Genomic DNA, 17,790 nt, shown 5'->3' with positions numbered 1-17,790 from the left:
TAAGAAAAGCTCTTGAGAGGGTCACATAAGCTGACAACGTCAATGGTCTGAGGCAGAAACCCAAGACTCTATACCCACAGTAAGCAATTCTCATTCAAAGTAATATGGAACCTAGGGTGAATGGCGGATTGTAACACTCACCTAAGAACATTCAAATTCAGCCAAACAAAACACTTGCTCTGGCCCAATAAAAGCCCTAGCTGAAGGGAAAGGTTTTGCCAAGAAGCAGACTTCCGCAGGAATCTTTGCTTCCTTGCTGTTAACTCCTGTGGCAACCACTCTTGAGAACACTTGAGGATTAAATGAGACAATGTAAAGTGTTTTATACAATTAGCAGAACGGGGAAAAAAAGCAAGCTAGATTAGTCAATAATGCTAACACGGCGGGGGGGGGGCCTTTATGTGCCAGGCATATTCTCATTTAATCCAATACCAGTTTAAAGCCCATGTTCACTGTCCTAGTCCACAGATGTAACTTGTTTATGAAACTTGCCCAAGGTTAGATGAGCCAGTGGAGGTAGCGTTCCCACCATCAAGTTAAAGAAGGCTGGGCCCAAACATCTCTGTCCTGGGTCTAAAGTGAAGCCAGATACTTCCATGATGCCATTTCCATTTTTAAGTTACGTTATGTCTTAGGGGGACAGATAGGGATTCTTCAGCAAGGCACAGCACCCTCTAACTGTGGTTAAGAAGTGGTCTGACGCCTGGGAGGGAGACCCAAATACCTCCAACACCTACTCTCCACCCCCAAAAGCCCAAATCAGAACTGGACTGGCACAACTTTAGGAAACAAGCACAGGGAAATAGGGAAATGGCAAAATCAGGTTCACAAATCTGGCTGGAAGTGTTCAGGGCTGGTCGAGGCTCCCGTGACTAGGGCTCCAAGTGAGGTTTGCAAGTTTCCAGGAGTGAAACTGATGCCCTTCAGGAACAAGAAGCCTGGGCCCAACGGTCTTGCCGCCAATCCCTGTGCACCGATTAGCTAAGACTGGCTAAGTCCCCGACACACACACACACACACACACCAGTTCTCCCTAGCAAGGCTTCCTTGATGCCCACGGCTCACAGGCACCGATTTACTAGAAGAAACCACTCATCTTTCACGGCGTCCGAGCCCTAGCCCTCATGGTATGTGAACAGTTCCTTGCAGAATGCGCCTACCCTAGCCGTATGAGGTGATGGAGGGAGCCCCCAGAGGAAGACGGGGCTCGCAAACCTGAGCCGGCCGCGCCCGTCCCCCGACCGGCGACATCTGTCTCTGGAGGCTGCCATCGGGATGCGTGGCCTGGGGGCACCGAGGGGACCCCCAAAATACCCCCGGGGACCAGGCCGGCCCGACCCCCTCGAGAGGACCGGGCACCGGAAGTGGAGGCCTTAGTGCCCGGGCCGAGGGGTATTCTGAGGCCGCGGGCTGCCCACTTCCTGCGCGACCAAGCTGGCGGCAGGGGCTGGGCCTGAGGCTGCTCCAGGAAGGGGATCCCCAAGGCGAACCCAAGGCTTGTTCTACTTTGAGGTCAGAAGAGACCCCCAAGTTTCCAGTCACCAGGGAGCTGTGAGAGGGCCTCGGCCCATTTTGGCGCCAAACGGCCAGGGGCGCGCGCGACCGGAAGTGCCACCCTGCCCGCGCCAACTGCCGCCGCGCGCCGCGCCATCCCACGCATGCGCGCCCGCCTGTCAGCGGCGGCCACGGGCTACCCGGAGGGGAAACGACCCCCACCCCCACCCCCAACGCCGTGCAACCCACCCCGGGTTCGCAGTCCCCCGCAGCACCTACCGCCTGCGGACATCGTCGGGCAGTGAGAAGGCCCGGGAGGCCAGCGCGGGCACCCGGGCTGGGGCGGTACGGGCAGGCATCTTGGAAGGTGCAGCAGAAGCGGCGGCAGCACAGGCAGCCCTGGCTTTTCGCGCGGAAACCGATGGGGAGGGGCGGCGAGCGGAGGCAGCGCGTACCATCCCGGCCCGGGCGTGGGGGAAAGCGGGCCGTACCACACGGAGGGAGGCCGTACCATGTGTGGGTAGACGCAGTGAGGCTGGCCGTGCGTAGGGGCCGCGCATGCGCGGGACGGGAGCGCACCCCCGCGTGAAGCAGTGGGCTTGTCCAAGCTCCTCCGTTTGCTGGGAGCTTTGCCTGCGACATTCATTCATTCATTCTTTCCCCGCATGCTAGGGATAAAATGGGGAAGATCCTCAGGGTGTTCCAGAGTGTGGGCACTAGAGTTCAAGTCCTCAGTTCCAATTCCACCTACACCTATTTGCTCACTATGTCGACCCTGGGCAGGTCAATTGGACCCAGCTTTAGTTTCCTCATCTGTGAAAAGGGGCTAATAGCACTTACTCCAGAAAATGTTGAGGATGCACAAAATACGCAGGTAGCACCAAAGATCTCACTGGTAGGGAGACCTGGGCCACTTCCACAGTCTGTGTGCTTTAAAAAACACCAGAACTTGAGCAAGGATAATCTCTTCAACACATGGTGCTGAGAAAACCGGATATCTACATGCAAAAGAATGAAATTGGACCCTTACCTTACACCGTATATACAAGTTAACTCAAAATGGATTAAAGACCTAAACCTAAACCTAAAACTATGGCACTCCTAGAAGAAAATGTGGGGGTGGGGGGGAAGCTTCGCAACATTGGACTTGGCAATGATTTCTTGAATATGACACCAAAAGCACAGGTCACAGTAGCTAGAATAGACAAATGGGACTACATTAAAATAATCCTAACCCCAACTCATGCACAGCAAAAGAATCAAAGTGAAAAGGAAACCAATAGAATGGGAGAAAAATGTTTGCAAATCGTATATCTGATAAGGACTTAATATCCAGAATGTATAAAGAATTCCTACAATGCAAAGACAACTCAATTAAAAAACAGGCAGGGGATTTGAATAGACAGTTCCATAAAGTAGGTACAAATGGACAACAAGCATATGAAAAGAAGTTCAACATGACCAATCGGGGAAATGCAAATCAAAACCACAATGAGGGGACTTCCCTGGTAGCACAGTGGTTGAGAATCCGCCTGCCAATGCAGGGAATATGGGTTCGATCCCTGGTCCGGGAAGATCCCACATGCCGCGGAGCAACTAAGCCCGCGCGCCACAACTACTGAGGCTGCACTCTAGAGCTTGTGCTCCGCAACAAGAAAAACTACCGCAATGAGAAGCCCGTGCACCACAACGAAGAGTAGCCCCTGCTCGCTGCAACTAGAGAAAGCCCGCTTGCAGCAACAAAGACCCAATGCAGCCAATTAATTAATTACTTATTTTAAAAAACAAAACAAAACACAATGAGATCACTTCACAGGCATTAGGATGGCCACCATCAGAACAAAAAGTGTGGGGGAGAACACGGAGATTAGGACCCACATACACTGTTGGTAGGGATTTAGAATAGTGCAGCTGCTATAGAAAAGTGTAGGGACTTCCCTGGCAGTCCAGTGGCTAAGACTCCGTGCTTCCACTTCAGGTGGCACGAGTTTGATCCCTGGTCAGGGAGCTAAGAACCCGCATGCCGCTCAGCACAGCCAAAAGTTAAAAAGAAGAAAGAAAAAAGTGTGGAGGTTCCTCAAAAAATTAAAAATAGAATTATCATATGATACAGCAATCCCACTTCTGGATATATATTCAAAAGAATAGAAAACAGTATCTCAAAGAGATACTTGCACACCCACCTTCATAGCAGCACTATTCACAATAGCCAAGAGGTGGAAGCAACCCAAATGTCTTTGGATAGATGAATGGATAAAGAAAATGTGGCATATACATACAGTGGATTATTCAGCAAATCCTGCCCTTTTGCGACAACCTGGATTAACCTTGAGGTCATTATGCTAAGTGCAATAAACCAGTCATCAAAAGACACACTGCATGATTCCACTTATTTGAGGTATCTAATTTAGTCGCCTTGTAGACAGAGAAAGAACAATGGTTGTTACCAGGGGCTGGGAGTGGGGTGGGGGGAGGAAGGGGATTTGTTCAATGGGAATGGAGTTTCAGTTTTACAAGATGAAAGTTTCAGAGATCTGCTGCAAAATAATGTGCATGTAGTTAACACTACTGTACTATACACTTAAAGGTTAAGATGTAAATGCTATGTGTTTTTTACCACAATAAAGAAGAAATAAACCATTAATAGGATAGGGTTGAGTTGAAAAAAAAAGTACTTAACTGCCACAACAACAAAAAAAGCATCAGAATGGAGTTAGAAGTTATGGCATATATTTACATTTTTGTATTAAGATTTACAAGTGAACATGTTTGTAAACACACACAAACTAGGTTCCTCCAACAGCTGGTGGAGAGCTTCTAGAAGTGGACCTCAGACCCTCTGGTTGCCATGCATTACCCACACAGGGCAGGATCCAGGAGGACTGAAATATTAGGAAAAGAACTAATAGCTATTAATTTAATATTTAATCCACACTTCTGTACTTACTGTACCAGAATCTAGGAGTTATTCAATTTAATCCTTAACCGCCATAAAGGGAGATATCAGGACCCCCATTTCCCATGGCCTAGGATATTTGTCACAAAGGAAGCTGCTTACCCAAGATCACAGGCTCAGTAAGCAGCAGGGACAATGAATCCAGGTGCTTTTAGTTCCAAAGCCTGAATGTAAAACAGTGACCCAGCTGTCAAGCCCTGTAGACCTGTCAGAAGCCAGCATGTGGGTTCCTAACCCACCTTAGGAAAGGGGGCGCTCACAGGACAGGGAAGGAAGAGGAGATAGATGAGCTGACCTGCTCTTCAGGGGCCTCAGCTCACAGGAGAGCAGCTGCACTTACTGGAGCCTCCCTCTCAGGTAGGTTCTCTTTTTAATCCCTTTGCCAAGGGATGATTTGACCCATTTTACAGATGGGGCAAGAGCTCAGGGAAAAAGATTTGCCTAAGGGCCCCCAGCAAGTTGGTGCCAAAGCTGGGCTTCCAGCCCAGCTGCTCTGCTCTCAAGTTGCTCAGAGACAAAAAGCCAGGCGCCACCTCTAATTCCTCTCCTTCCCTCACATGCAGGAGGTGGGCAATCTTTGTTTGTTCTTCCTCTGAAATACACCCAGATCTTTCTGCTTTTTGACTGGGCTGCCGCTCCAACCCAGACTGCCATCATCTCTCACCTGGACTATTGTAACAGCCTCTTCCCCAGTCTCCCAGACCATTGCATCCAGAGGGCATTTTTAAAAAAATGTGGGACTTCCCTGGTAGCAGAGTGGTTAAGAATCTGCCTGCCAATGCACGGGACATTGGTTCAAGTCCTGGTCCAGGAAGATCTCACGTGCCACGGAGCAACTAAGCCCATGCACCACAACTACTGAGCCCACGTGCCGCAACTACTGAAACCCACATGCCTAGAACCCGTGCTCTGCAACAGGAGAAGCCACCGCAATGAAAAGCCTGCGCACCGCAACGTAGAGTAGCCCCCTCTCGCTGCAACTAGAGAAAGCCCATGCGCAGCAACGAAAACCCAATGCAGCCAAAAATAAATTAATTAATTAAAAAAATTTTAATGCCCTTGAAATAAAATGTAAGCCTTTAACTCCATTTACAGGGTCCCGCCTGGATGCAGCTCATTTCCCTCTCATTGAGCTCCAGCTTCGTTGACCCACTTTCAGTCTTTCAAGCTCTTAAGTGCCACAGGGCTTTGCCTTTGCTGTCAATTCTGCCCAGGCCACTTTTCTGGGAGATTCACAGTTCAAGGATTGCTACTACCCAGAGGCTTCCCCCTGCCCACCTGGAAGCAACCCCTCACCCCCAGTCTCTCTCTCCTATTATCCTGTTGCTTCATAGCATTTACCTCTGTCACAGACTCATTTCTGTCTGTTGTAGTCCTTCTGTTCCACTAGAGTAGAGGAGAGGTCAGCAGTTTTTCTATGAAGGATCAGATAGTAAATATTTTAGGTTTTGTGGGCCACACGTTCGGTTTTAACTACTCAGTGCTGCCCTTGTAGCATAAAAACAGCCATGGACAATACACAGATGAATAGGTATGGCTGTATTCCAGTAAGACTTTATTTATAAAAACTTGACAGGCCAAGGAATTCTCTGGTTGTCCAGTGATTAGGACTCGGTGCTTTCACTGCCGTGGGCCCAGGTTCAACCCCTGGTGGGGAAACTAAGATCCTTCAAACTGTGTGGCACAGACAAAAAAAAAAAAAAAACTTGGCTGGCTAGATTTAGACCATGGGCCTTAGTGTGCCGACCCCTACAAAGACTGAGCTCCAGAGGGCAAGGACTTGGTGGTCTGCCTCGTTCACAGCTGACCTCTAAAGGCTCACTCAGTAGGAATCCAAATATCAGTTAAATAAATATATAGGACATGGGAGATCGCACCTGGGAGGCGCCTGATGCAAATGTTGGTAGGTATAGAGCTGTTTTCTGCCCCACAACAAAATGATTTCCAGTTCACAAACAGGGAGACTGAGGCCCAAATCAGCTCAGTTGCAAACCCAGGTTCTGTCTTTAATCCCTGAATCACCTGCCTCACTTGACTCACCTGACCAGTAAAATATCAGTCAAGGTCATGGGGAAGGGATATCGATGGCTTCCAGGAGGCTCCAGAGTGACTGGCTGGACCACCAGAGACTCCTTCCCCACCTAGAAATGGGATCATCCCTTGAGAGAAGCAACTGGAACTTCCAGAAAGTTAGATTCAGCTCCTGTGGGCATTCACTCTGACCCCATCTCTCGGTAGTGTTCACAAACCCCTCAGAAGATCTGCCCCAGCTCCCTGCTTCCCAGGCCACGTTCCTGCCTCTAGCTAGAGGGCCATACTCAAGAGGCCAGGAAAGACCAGGGGTCAGCACCACCAAGGTCCAGGCAGCCCAGAGCACAGGGCTGGTGGAGGGATGGTCACGTGTCCTGAGCCACAGTCAGTCAGAAGGCTGCAGCTGAGTCACGCCACATGCTGGGGAATTAGTCTGAGCGCTCACTTGGTGCCAGCCCAGCAGAGGCCCCGGGCAGTGACAGCAGCACCCAAGGGTTCAACAGGAACACTTTGCCACTCTCACTCCAGGCAGGCGGCCAGGCAGGAAGACCACCAGGGCAGGCCTCGCAAGCTCTCTCTCCAGGCTCAAGTGACCCGAAAGCGGATCTGGGGAAACCAACTCTGGAGTATGCTGGGCAAACCTGCCTGCTCCTTTGCAGGGCCCTTGAGCGGGCGAAGGGCTTTCTGTTTGGGATCAAAGGAGGCTTACTGCCAAGCCTGGAGGGGTTTTCCTTCAAACAGCCCTTGAGTCCATTAGCTGATCTGCCCCTCCAGGGCTACCACCCCAGCTCAGGTCATCCTCCCCTCTGTCCTGGATGCCTACCTGGCCTCCTTCCTGGGCTGTCACTCAGTCCTCTCACCACCTATTCTCTGCAAGGAACTGGGAAGGATCTTCTTAGAATCCAGATCTGACCGTATCACCTCCTCCCTGCCCCCACTGAAGGTACCTGAATGGCTTCTCAGTGCTCTTAGGGTAAAGCCAACCCCTACCCCTGCAGCCAACCCCTAGCTCTGCCCACATCAGCTTTTGCCACTCATCCCTTGGCTCACCCCAGCTGAGCTACATCCTGGACACTCCCTACCGCTTCCTGCCTCAGGGCTGTGGAAGCCAGCCTACTAGAGTGCCTCCAACATTCCTTGCCTCAGTATTCATGCCTTGGTGGAGTCCTCTCCAACAGTGAATCAGGGCCAGTCTCTGTGGCCAAGGGAATATGGTGGAAGTAAAGGTGCAGGACTTCTGAGGCTAGGCCATAAAAGCCATCACAGCACCACCTTGTTCTCATGGGGGAAGCCAGCCATCATGTTGTAAGGATGCTCAAGGAGCCCCATGGGGATGCCCATGGGAAGAGGAACCATTTTGTCAGCCATGTGAGTGAGCTGCTTTGGAAGTGGTTCCTCCAGCTCCAGTCAAGCCTTCAGATGACTGTAGCCCCAGCCTATATCTGACTGTAACCTCATGAGACCTCTCAAGCTGGAACTGCTCACTTTGCTGCTCCCCATTTCCCAGCCTATAGAAACCACTGAATGATAATGTTGGGTTGGCCAAAAAGTTCATTTGGGTTTTTCCATAGCATCTTGCAGAATACATGGGTGGTAGTGTTCTAAACCACTAGACTGTGGGGCTTTTTGTTATTCAGCCATAAATAATTATTGCAAGGTTTTAGCACTTGCTGTTCCTTTAAACTGGAAAGCCCTGCTGCTCCATATGTCTACTTCTCCTACTTGGAGAGTCGCTAGTCATTCTTCCTATTTTAGCTCACCCATCACCTCCTTCAAGGAGCCTTTTCTGACCTCCCCCAACACTATCAGTTGTCTCGGTAGGCTCTTAAAACCACAGATCTTTCTTTTAGAGCCTTTGCCTCAGCTGGTGATCACACATTTTGAGGTGATAACTTTATGCCAGCACCTAGCAAAGTACCTATGATGTAGTTGGCACACAGCAAAGACTCATGTAGCCCTGCATGAGTGAGCGTGTGATGCCTCTTCCCCCACATAAAATGCTCAGTCTGCAAACATCCATCAAAACAACAAATGCACACACCCTTTTATTCAGCTATTCTACTTCTGGGAATTGCCCCTAAGATGTACTCACAAACATGTGCAGTGGTTAGGACTGCACGTGGTGGTCCAGTGGTTAGGACTCAGCCCTTTCACTGCCAGGGCCTGGGGTTTAATCCCTGGTCGGGGGACTAAGATCCCACAAGCCGGGCAGTGTGGCCAAAAAAAAAAAGAGAGAGAAGAGGGCACAGCCATTCACTGAGCCTTGTCTGTAGCAAAATACTGGGAAGAACCTAGTTCCCCATCAGTGGGGATTAGATTAAGGAATTGTTTACCATTCATATGGTGACAAACTCCACAACAACAAAAAATAAAAGGATATTTTTCTATATAATATCCTAGAGCTTGTTTCCTATCTGTAAGTGGGTGTAAAAAAAGACGTAGGACGGAATGCATAGTGTGCTACTGTTTATGTAAAAAAGGGAGGGATGGAAGGAATTATGTATATTTACTTATTTACACATAAAATCTTGGGAAAGAAACAAGAAATGGATAAATTCCTGGAGATAAGGAATGTTAATTAGCAGGGTTAAGTCTATTGGCAAAGGAATTTTTCTGAATCTTTTTGCCCTTTTGGAATGCTGGACCATGTGGCTATATTATTTATGTCAAACAAAAACAACTGGCAAAGCATTGGTGAATGGATGGTCTTTTTGTAAATGGTGCTGGACCCACTGGATGGCCCTATGGAAGAAAGCGAACTCTGATCCCTACCTCACACCACATACAAAACTCAATTCCAGATCTTGCAGATCTAAATAGGAAAGCAAAGTCAAGAAAGCTTTTCAAATAAGACATAGAACTTCTTTGTGACTTTGGAGTAGGTGAGTGTTTCTTCAACAGGACACAAAGCACTTTAATCATGAAGGAAAATATGCCAGGCTGTATTAAAATGAATTTGTTCATCAAAAGATACCACTAAAAGACAAGCCACAGACATATGTCTGCCAACCAAGGACTTGTATCTACAATACACAGAGAGTTCAATAAGAAAAAGACAGGCAATCTCTTTTATATTAAGTAGACAAAAGAGTTGAACAGGCACTTCATAAAAGAGGATATCCGAATGGCCAAGACTCAAATGGGAAGCTGCTCAATTTCATCAGTCATCAGGGAAATGCAAAATGAAACCTCAATTTGATTAACAGCTCCCACATACACCCATCCAAGCCAGGATGACTAAAATGAAAGAAGAAATGCTCACAAGTTTTAGCAAGACCAGAACTCTCCTGTGTTGCTGGAAGAGCCCCAAATGGTACAGCCACTTTGGAAAATGATTTGGCAATATCTACTAAGGCTAAATGTATTCCTGCCCTCTGACCCAGTAATTCCACTCCTGAATGAGTGCTTTGGTCCAGGGTACTTCTCCCCAGTTCTGTCACCCACTTCAAGCTTGGGCCTCATTCCTTTCTTCCTTCTAAGACACATAGGTCCCACCTTGCCTCCCTCAGCCCACCCCAGCCATCTTCAACTGGCCTGGGTCCCATAGCCACTGCCCATTTGCAGCCACCTGTCCCTAGAGAAAAACAGTGGTCAGCCCTCCAGGCATCACTCACCTCCTGGCACACAAAGTGAAAACACACCGTGTCCACTCCTGAGCTACAAAGAAAATCGTCCTCACCACACTAAGCAGGGATGAGAATGGGGCCTGCCCTAGCCATTGAATCGAAGAACTTCACATGAAACCCCCCCTTCCCAGAAATGACCGCTAACTAGCCAAAACTGCCTCTCCAAAAGCAATCACCAAGTTATTACAACTATCTGGCAAAGAGAGACTCCAGTCAGGGCATCTCCACTCTCCCAGGTGAACCAGCTGACCAGCTGGAAGGACCCAGAAGGACAGGCACCACTGCCTGGACACCACTTTAGGATACTTGGAGCCAAATGAGCCTTTGTCATGTGAGACTGTCTTGTGCATTGCAGGATTATTAGTGACATCCCTGACCTCTACCCACTAGATGCCAGTAGCACCCCTACCCCCAGGCGGGACCATCAAAAATGTCTCCAGACATTGCCAAAGGTCCCCTGGGTGTGTGGAATCACCCTGGATGAGAAGGACTGATTTAGACCCATGGAAGTGACAAAGCAGTGGTCTCGTCCCAGCCATATTTCCTCTGGGCAATATCTTACAGCCTAAAACCAGCCCCAAATCAGCATTTTGAAAACTGTAAGTCAAGGATGGTTCACATCAGGAGGGGTACAGTATAAAAATGCAGAGTCCGGGGCTTCCCTGGTGGTGCAGTGGTTGAGAGTCCGCCTGCCGATGCAGGGGACACGGGTTCGTGCCCTGGTCCAGGAAGATCCCACATGCTGCGGAGCGGCTAGGCCCGTGAGCCATGGCCGCTGAGCCTGCGCATCCGGAGCCTGTGCTCCGCAACGGGAGAGGCCACAGCAGTGAGAGGCCCGCGTACCAGGAAAAAAAAAAAAAGCAGAGTCCTGGGCCCTGGAGTCAGATTCTCCAGGCCCTGGTAGGGCCCAGGTAGCTGTATTTTTTTTCACACCCTCCCCACTTGGGAAGTTTAAGAAGCATTTCCCCCCAGCTTTATTAAGGTATAATTGACAAATAAAAATTGCATATATTTAAGGTGTACAATGAGATGATTTGACTTATGTATACATTGTGAAATGATTGCTACAATTAAGCTAATTAACACATCCATCACCTCAGTTAGTTACCATTTTTGGTGTGTAGTGAGAACATTACTGTCTTAGCAAATTTCAAAAGTACAGTACAATTTTATTAACTATAATCACTATGCTGTACTTTAGATTCTCAAAACTTATTCATCTTATAATTGAAAGTTTGAATCTTTTGAGCAACATTTCCTCCTTTCCCTCATTCCCCAGCCCCAGGGAACCACCATCCTACTCTCTGCTTCTGTGAGTTTGATTTTTTTAGATTTTACATGTAAATGAAATCACACAGTATTTGTCTTTCTGTTTCTGGCTTACTTCAATTAGCATGATGTCCTCCAGGTTCATCCATATTGTTGCAAGTGGCAAGATTTCCTTTTTTATGGCCGAATAATATTCCCTGTGTGTATATGTGTATGTGTGTACCATGTTTTCTTTATTCATTCATCCATTGACAAACACTTAGGTTGTTTCCATATCTTGCCTACTGTGAGTAATGATGCAGTAAACATGGGAGTGCAGATATTCTTTAGGATACTGATTTCATTTCCTTTGGATATACACCCAGAAGTGGGATTGATGGATCATATGATAGTTTTATTTTTAATTCTTTGAGGAACCTCCATACTGTTTTCCATAATGGAAACTTCCTAACATTGTATTATATATTTACTTTTATGGCCTGTCTCCCCCACTAGGATGTAAGATCTCTGAGGGTAGGAATAAAATAGAGTGTTCAATAAGTATTTTGAGAGGTTGGAATTATTTTTTAGTAAGCTTATTGAAGTAAAATTTATATATCACAAAATTTTGACCCATTTTAAAATGTAGAAATCAATGTTTTCTTAGTAAATTTTCCAAGTTGTGCAATTATCATCACAATCCAGTTTTAGAATATTTCTGTCACTCCAATAAGAATCCTCATGCCTGTTTCCAGTTAATCCCCATTCCTACCTTCAACCCCAGGCAACTACCAATCTACTTTCTGTCTCTATAGACTTGCCTCTTATGGACATTTCATATAATGGACCATACAATTTATGATATTTTGTGTCTGACTTCTTTCACTTAGCATAATTTTTTTTTTCAGTATGCGGGCCTCTCACTGTTGTGGCCTCTCCCGTTGCGGAGCACAGGCTCCGGACGCACAGGCTCAGCAGCCATGGTTCACGGGCCCAGCCGCTCCGCAGCACGTGGGATCTTCCCAGACCGGGGCACAAACCCGCATCCCCTGCATCGGCAGGCGGACTCTCAACCACTGCGCCACCAGGGAAGCCCAGCATAATTATTTTGAGTTTCATCATGTTATTATGTGTGTCAGTATTTCGTTCATTTTTATTGTTGAGTTATATTCCATCATATGGATGAACCACATTTTGTTGATCCATTCATAAGTTGATGGACACTTGAGCTGTTTCCACTTTGGGACTATTATGAAAAATGTTGCTATGAGTATTCACAGACAAGTCTCTGTGTGGACATACGTGTTCATTTCTCTTGGGTAGATACCTATAGTCAATTTCTAGGTCGCGTGGTAAGTTTATGTTTGGCTTTCTAAGAAACTGCCAAACTGTTTTCCAAAGTGGCAGTGCCATTTTGCATTTGAGGTTGGGATTATGAACATACCATTTTACAGATGATGAAACTAGCTTAGACTTGTCAGGTGATTTGCCAAAAGTCTACTTGGGTTGTCAAGTGTTGGATTTGAGATTCAAATCTGTTTATTGTTTTGGATTTTTTTAAAATATAAATTTATTGACTTATTTTTTAAATTTTTGGCTGCATTGGGTCTTCGTTGCTGCACGCAGGCCTTCTCTAGCTGCGGCAAGTGGGGGCTACTCTTCGTTGCGGTGCGCAGGCTTCTCATTGCAATGGCTTCTCTTGTTGTGGAGCATGAGCTCTAGGTGTGCAGGCTTCAGTAGTTGTGGCTCATGGGCTCTAGAGCTCAGGCTCGGTAGTTGTGGCACATGGGCTTAGTTGCTCCGCGGCATATGGGATCTTCCCAGACCAGGGCTCTAACCCGTGTCCCCTGCATTGGCAGGCAGATTCTTAACCACTGTGCCACCAGGGAAGCCCTTTCGGTTTTGTTTTAACTTTAGAGTATGCACTCTTGAAACTAACACCACAAATGCCGCTGACAATGAGTCATACCTACCCAAATTCACTTCCCTTTCGTGACAGATTTAACTATTCTCGGACAAGACATTTAGGGAAAGGTGGTGGATGTCGGATGTCTGACTTCGGGGAAGTACATTTGCTTTGTAGACAAATGAGAAAGATGGCTAGAATGTGAGGATGGGGAGATGGATTAGAAAACCTTTGAAGATGACTAATGAAATGATAGGTCCAAGCGACAGTCCACGGGTGATCAAACCATCAGGGGACAGTCGGATGGGGAATTTACAAACACAGGATCAGGCTGATGGCACGTGAACCCCTTGATCGGTCTTAGTCCTCAGTAAAAGAGAGAGACAGCCAGACATCATGTCCTCCTGGTGAGTTTCCAACACCACCTAGAAAGAATTGAACATCTTTCAATTATTGAATTTGGGGACAAAGGAACATGTTAAATGACATAAGGGGATGCCATCAGCCAGTACCAAATTATGGGAAACTGCAGTGTGTCCGTGCAGGTTCATCAATAGTAACAAATGTGGGCTGCCCTGGTGGCACAGTGGTTAAGAATCCACCTGCCAATGAAGGGGACACAGGTTCGAGCCCTGGTCCGGGAAGATCCCACATGCCGCGCAGCAACTAAGCCCGTGCACCACAACTACTGAGCCTGCGCTCTAGAGCCCGCGAGCCACAACTACTGAGCCCATGAGCCACAAATACTGAAGCCTGCGCGCCTAGAGCCCGTGCTCCGCCAACAAGAGAAGCCACGACAATGAGAAGCCCGCGCACCGCAACGAAGAGTAGCCCCCACTCACTGCAACTAGAGAAAGCCCTTGCACAACAATGAAGACCCAACGCAGCCAAAAATTAATTAATTAATTAATTAATTAATTAATTTTAAAAAGGGCTTCCCCGGTGGCGCAGTGGTTGAGAATCTGTGTGCCAATGCAGGGGACACGGGTTCGAGCGCTGGTCAAGGAAGATCCCACATGCTGAGGAGCAACTAAGCCCGTGCACCACAACTACTGAGCCTGTGGTCTAGAGCCTGCAAGCCACAACTACTGAAGCCCGTGTGCCACAACTACTGGAGCCCGTGCTCCGCAACAAAAGAAGCTACCGCAATGAGAAGCCTGCGCACAGCAACGAAGACCCAGCGCAGCCAAAAATTAATTAATTAATTAATTTTAAAAAATAAAGTGGAGAAACTTGGCAGGTACTTCCAAGGGATCAGTTAACATTGCTAGTGATGGAACTAATTGAGAAAGACGCATCACTTCTTTGGCATTTCTGCCAAAATTGCATAACCTGAATTTAATCATGAGGAAACATCAGACAAACCCATGTTGAAGGACATTCTACCAAATTACTGACCTATATTCTTCCAAAATGTCAAGGTCATGAAAGACAAAGAAAGGTTCAGAAACTGCTCTGATTGAAGGAAACTAAAAAGACAACTGAATGCAAAAAGTGAGCTGGGATTTTCTTCTGCTGTAAAGGTTGGTAATGGGACAATTGGTGAAATCTGATTAAGGTTTGTAGATTTGCTGATTATGATAATTTTACTGAGGTTATGTTAGAGAATGCCTTCTCCTTAGGAAACACAGTGAAGTATTTAGGTAGATGTATATGTGAATAGATAGATAGATAGATAGATAAACAGACAGACAGACAGGAGCCTGGACTGCGGGTAAGTGGGCATCGTCCTTCTTACCCAGGATCAATTTTCTCTGAAACGCTTATATATGAGAGAGAAATTAATTTCTCTTATTTAAGTTACGAATATTTTGTGTTTTCTGTCATTAGCAGCAGAATATCATTGATATCATTATTAAAAGAAATAGTCCAAAAATCATAAAGTGATGTATGGAAGCTACAATGTCATTCACAATGATAGTAGTGGAAGACAGGAATTTTTGTTGAAATGGCAGCTTCATGCTAAGTGAGTTCAGCTGCTCAGATGCTGCAGAAACTACAAATATGGAATCTAGAATTGTGCAGTCAGTACTGTAGCCAATGGCTACATGTGGCCAACTACACTGAAATTAATTCAAGTTAAAATTCAGCTTCACACTGGCCACATTTCACGTGCTAAATGGCCACAGAAAGTTCTACTAGACAGCACTGCTCTAGATTAAGGAGTCTAGGATGTTTCTCAGAATATGGTCCCAAGGTGATGCTTTTTCTTTTTTTTAAAATATTTATTTATTATTCATTTTGGCTGTGCCAGGTCTTAGTTGCAGCACATGGGATCTTCGCTGTGGCATGCAGGATCTTTTGGTTGCGGCATGCATGTGGGATCCAGTTCCCCAACCAGGGATTGAACTCGGGCTCCCTGCATTGGGAGCTTGGAGTCTTACCCACTGGACCACCAGGGAAGTCCCAAGATGATGCTTTTTCTAATCACTGGCAGGGCTTAATGAAAAACATGCATCACTAGGGTCACTCCAGACCTATTTAATCAGAATCTCTGACTGGGGAGCGTAAGAATCTGCATGTTAACAGGTTCTTCCAGGTGATTCTGATGCTCCCTAATAGCCAACAGCCTCTGTAGGGAAAAAGGAGGTGAAAGTCACCTTGCATCCCTACAGGTTGGTCCATTCCATTCTAGGCTCTGAGATTTGAGAGATATTAGCAAATCAGTTCTTCAGACCGCCATACTGAGGAGAATGAGATGTGATTTGGTATTCAATCAAGGACTGCCTGAAAAAAAGAAAAAGAAAAAAAAAGGGGGGGGAATTCCCTGGCGGTCCAGTGGTTAGGACTCCATGCTACCACTGCAGGGGGCCCAGGTTCGATCTCTGGTTGGGGAACTAAGATCCACAAGCTGAGTGGTGCAGCCAAATAAAAGGACTGCCTGGGTTCAAATCCAGACCCCTTCACTCACATGCTCCGTGACCTTGGGCACATTACTTGACCTCTCTGTGCCTCAGTTTCTTTCTCCGTCAAAGTGCCTATAATAATGCCTTCCCTGCAGAATACAGTACCCCAAAATTGTTGCTTCTCCTATTTTATTTTCTTCACAGCACTTAACATTCACCCATTCACTTTGGCTTTCATTCATTCAACATTTATTGAGCACCTACTGTGAGCTGGCCACTGTTCTGAGCACTGAGGCCATTCAGTGAGCAAGATAGACAAAAACTCCTGCTGTCTGGCATTTAGAATGGGACTGGCATTCTAAAGGGGAAATAGAAAATAAACAAGACAGGTACTTCCCTGGCGGTCCAGTGGTTAAGACTCTGCGTTTCCAATGCGGGGGGCACGCGTTTGATCCCTGGTTGGGGAACTAAGGTCCCACATGCCGTGCAGCACGGCCAAAAATATAATAATAATAATAATAATAAAATGAATAAAATAAAGAAGTGAAATGTGTTGCGTATTAGCGAGTAGCAAGGGAGGTAGATAGGATAAAATAAAAATTGTGTTCATGGCCAGAGGCCTCACCCAGGGTGTGATATTTGAATACAGACTTGAAGGAGGAGAGAAGAGTCACAAAGATGTCTGCAGGAAGATCATTCCCAGCAGAAGGAACAGCAGGTGCTAAGGTCCTTTGGTGGGAACGTGTCAAGTACTATGAAAGATGCTAGAGACGGTGGTGAATAGGATGCAGTCCTATCTGCAAGGTGTTCATATTTTAATTAGGAAAAAAATTAAATAAAAAAGGGACTTCCCTGACAGTCCAGTGGTTAAGACTGTGCTTCCAATGCAGGGGACGCAGGTTCAATCCCTGGTCGGGGAACTAAGACCCCACATGTTGTGTGGTGCAGCCAAAAAAAAAAAGTAAATATTTTAATTAGGGAGAAGTAGACCGATGTATATTACACCGCCAGGTGGTAAGAAGGTGAGGGGCTAGATAGAGGGAAGAAGGTGGTCAGGGCAGGCTTCTCTGAGGAGATGGCGTTTGAGCGGATGCCTGAAGGAGCAGGTGAAGGAAGCATGTGGGTATTTGGGGGAAATTTATTGACTCTGGCTTGGCCTGTGCTTCTTCCTCCTCCCAATCCCACCGAGGGCTCAGGTTTCCAGAGGTTGTCTTTGAATTGCTGGAGGAAGGGGAATTCCGATGGGGGGTGTGGGTCTCAGCTTCTGGCCACCGTCTGCCCCACTCCTCGCTTCAGCTGGCTGCCCTAGCTTTGCGCTGGTGTTGCTGGGCGGAGCTTCAGCTTGAGGGCCTGGGTTCCCCATCAAAGCTCCAGATCTATCTTCAAAGGAGCCGCTGGGCCCTGTGCCTGTGGGCAAAGGAGGGAGTGTCACTCTGGTGCCGAGCTAGGGACCCACCTTTCAGCTGCTTCCCAGCTGGGCATATCCTGGATCCTGCTGATGCTGTGGAGGCTGGCAGCCCACACTCCTCACTCCTTCCATGGCAAAGAGGGGCTTGAGGATCTTTTCTCTGACCCAGTGGTGGAGCTGGCAGGATCTAGAGTCAGCCCGCCTGAGTTCAAATCCAGACAGGCACAACCCCAACTGGCTGTGTGACCCTGAGCAGCTCACTTAACTTCTCTGAA

At 47.2% G+C, this 17,790-nt stretch overlaps 1 protein-coding gene across 4 annotated transcripts in view; it reads right to left on the bottom strand.

Annotated features, from left to right (window-relative positions):
• The window catches only part of DNMT1 (DNA methyltransferase 1), a 42,836-nt gene extending 40,837 nt beyond the window's left edge, over positions 1–1,999 (bottom strand). For 3 of the 4 annotated variants that reach the window (XM_060094188.1, XM_060094185.1, XM_060094186.1), the window contains exon 1: positions 1,774–1,999. In XM_060094188.1, the coding sequence (XP_059950171.1) occupies positions 1,774–1,952 (179 nt within the window). In that variant the 5' untranslated portion in view covers positions 1,953–1,999. Of the gene's footprint in view, positions 1–1,215; positions 1,511–1,773 lie in introns of those variants that run through there. The other variant, XM_060094187.1, reaches the window with a different exon arrangement.
• Between the last annotated feature and the right edge of the window lie 15,791 nt (positions 2,000–17,790).

Source organism: Mesoplodon densirostris, chromosome 3 (assembly GCF_025265405.1).
Source record: "Mesoplodon densirostris isolate mMesDen1 chromosome 3, mMesDen1 primary haplotype, whole genome shotgun sequence".
Classification (NCBI taxonomy): Eukaryota; Metazoa; Chordata; class Mammalia; order Artiodactyla; family Ziphiidae; genus Mesoplodon; species Mesoplodon densirostris.
This window is presented reverse-complemented; position numbering and strand designations above follow the sequence as displayed.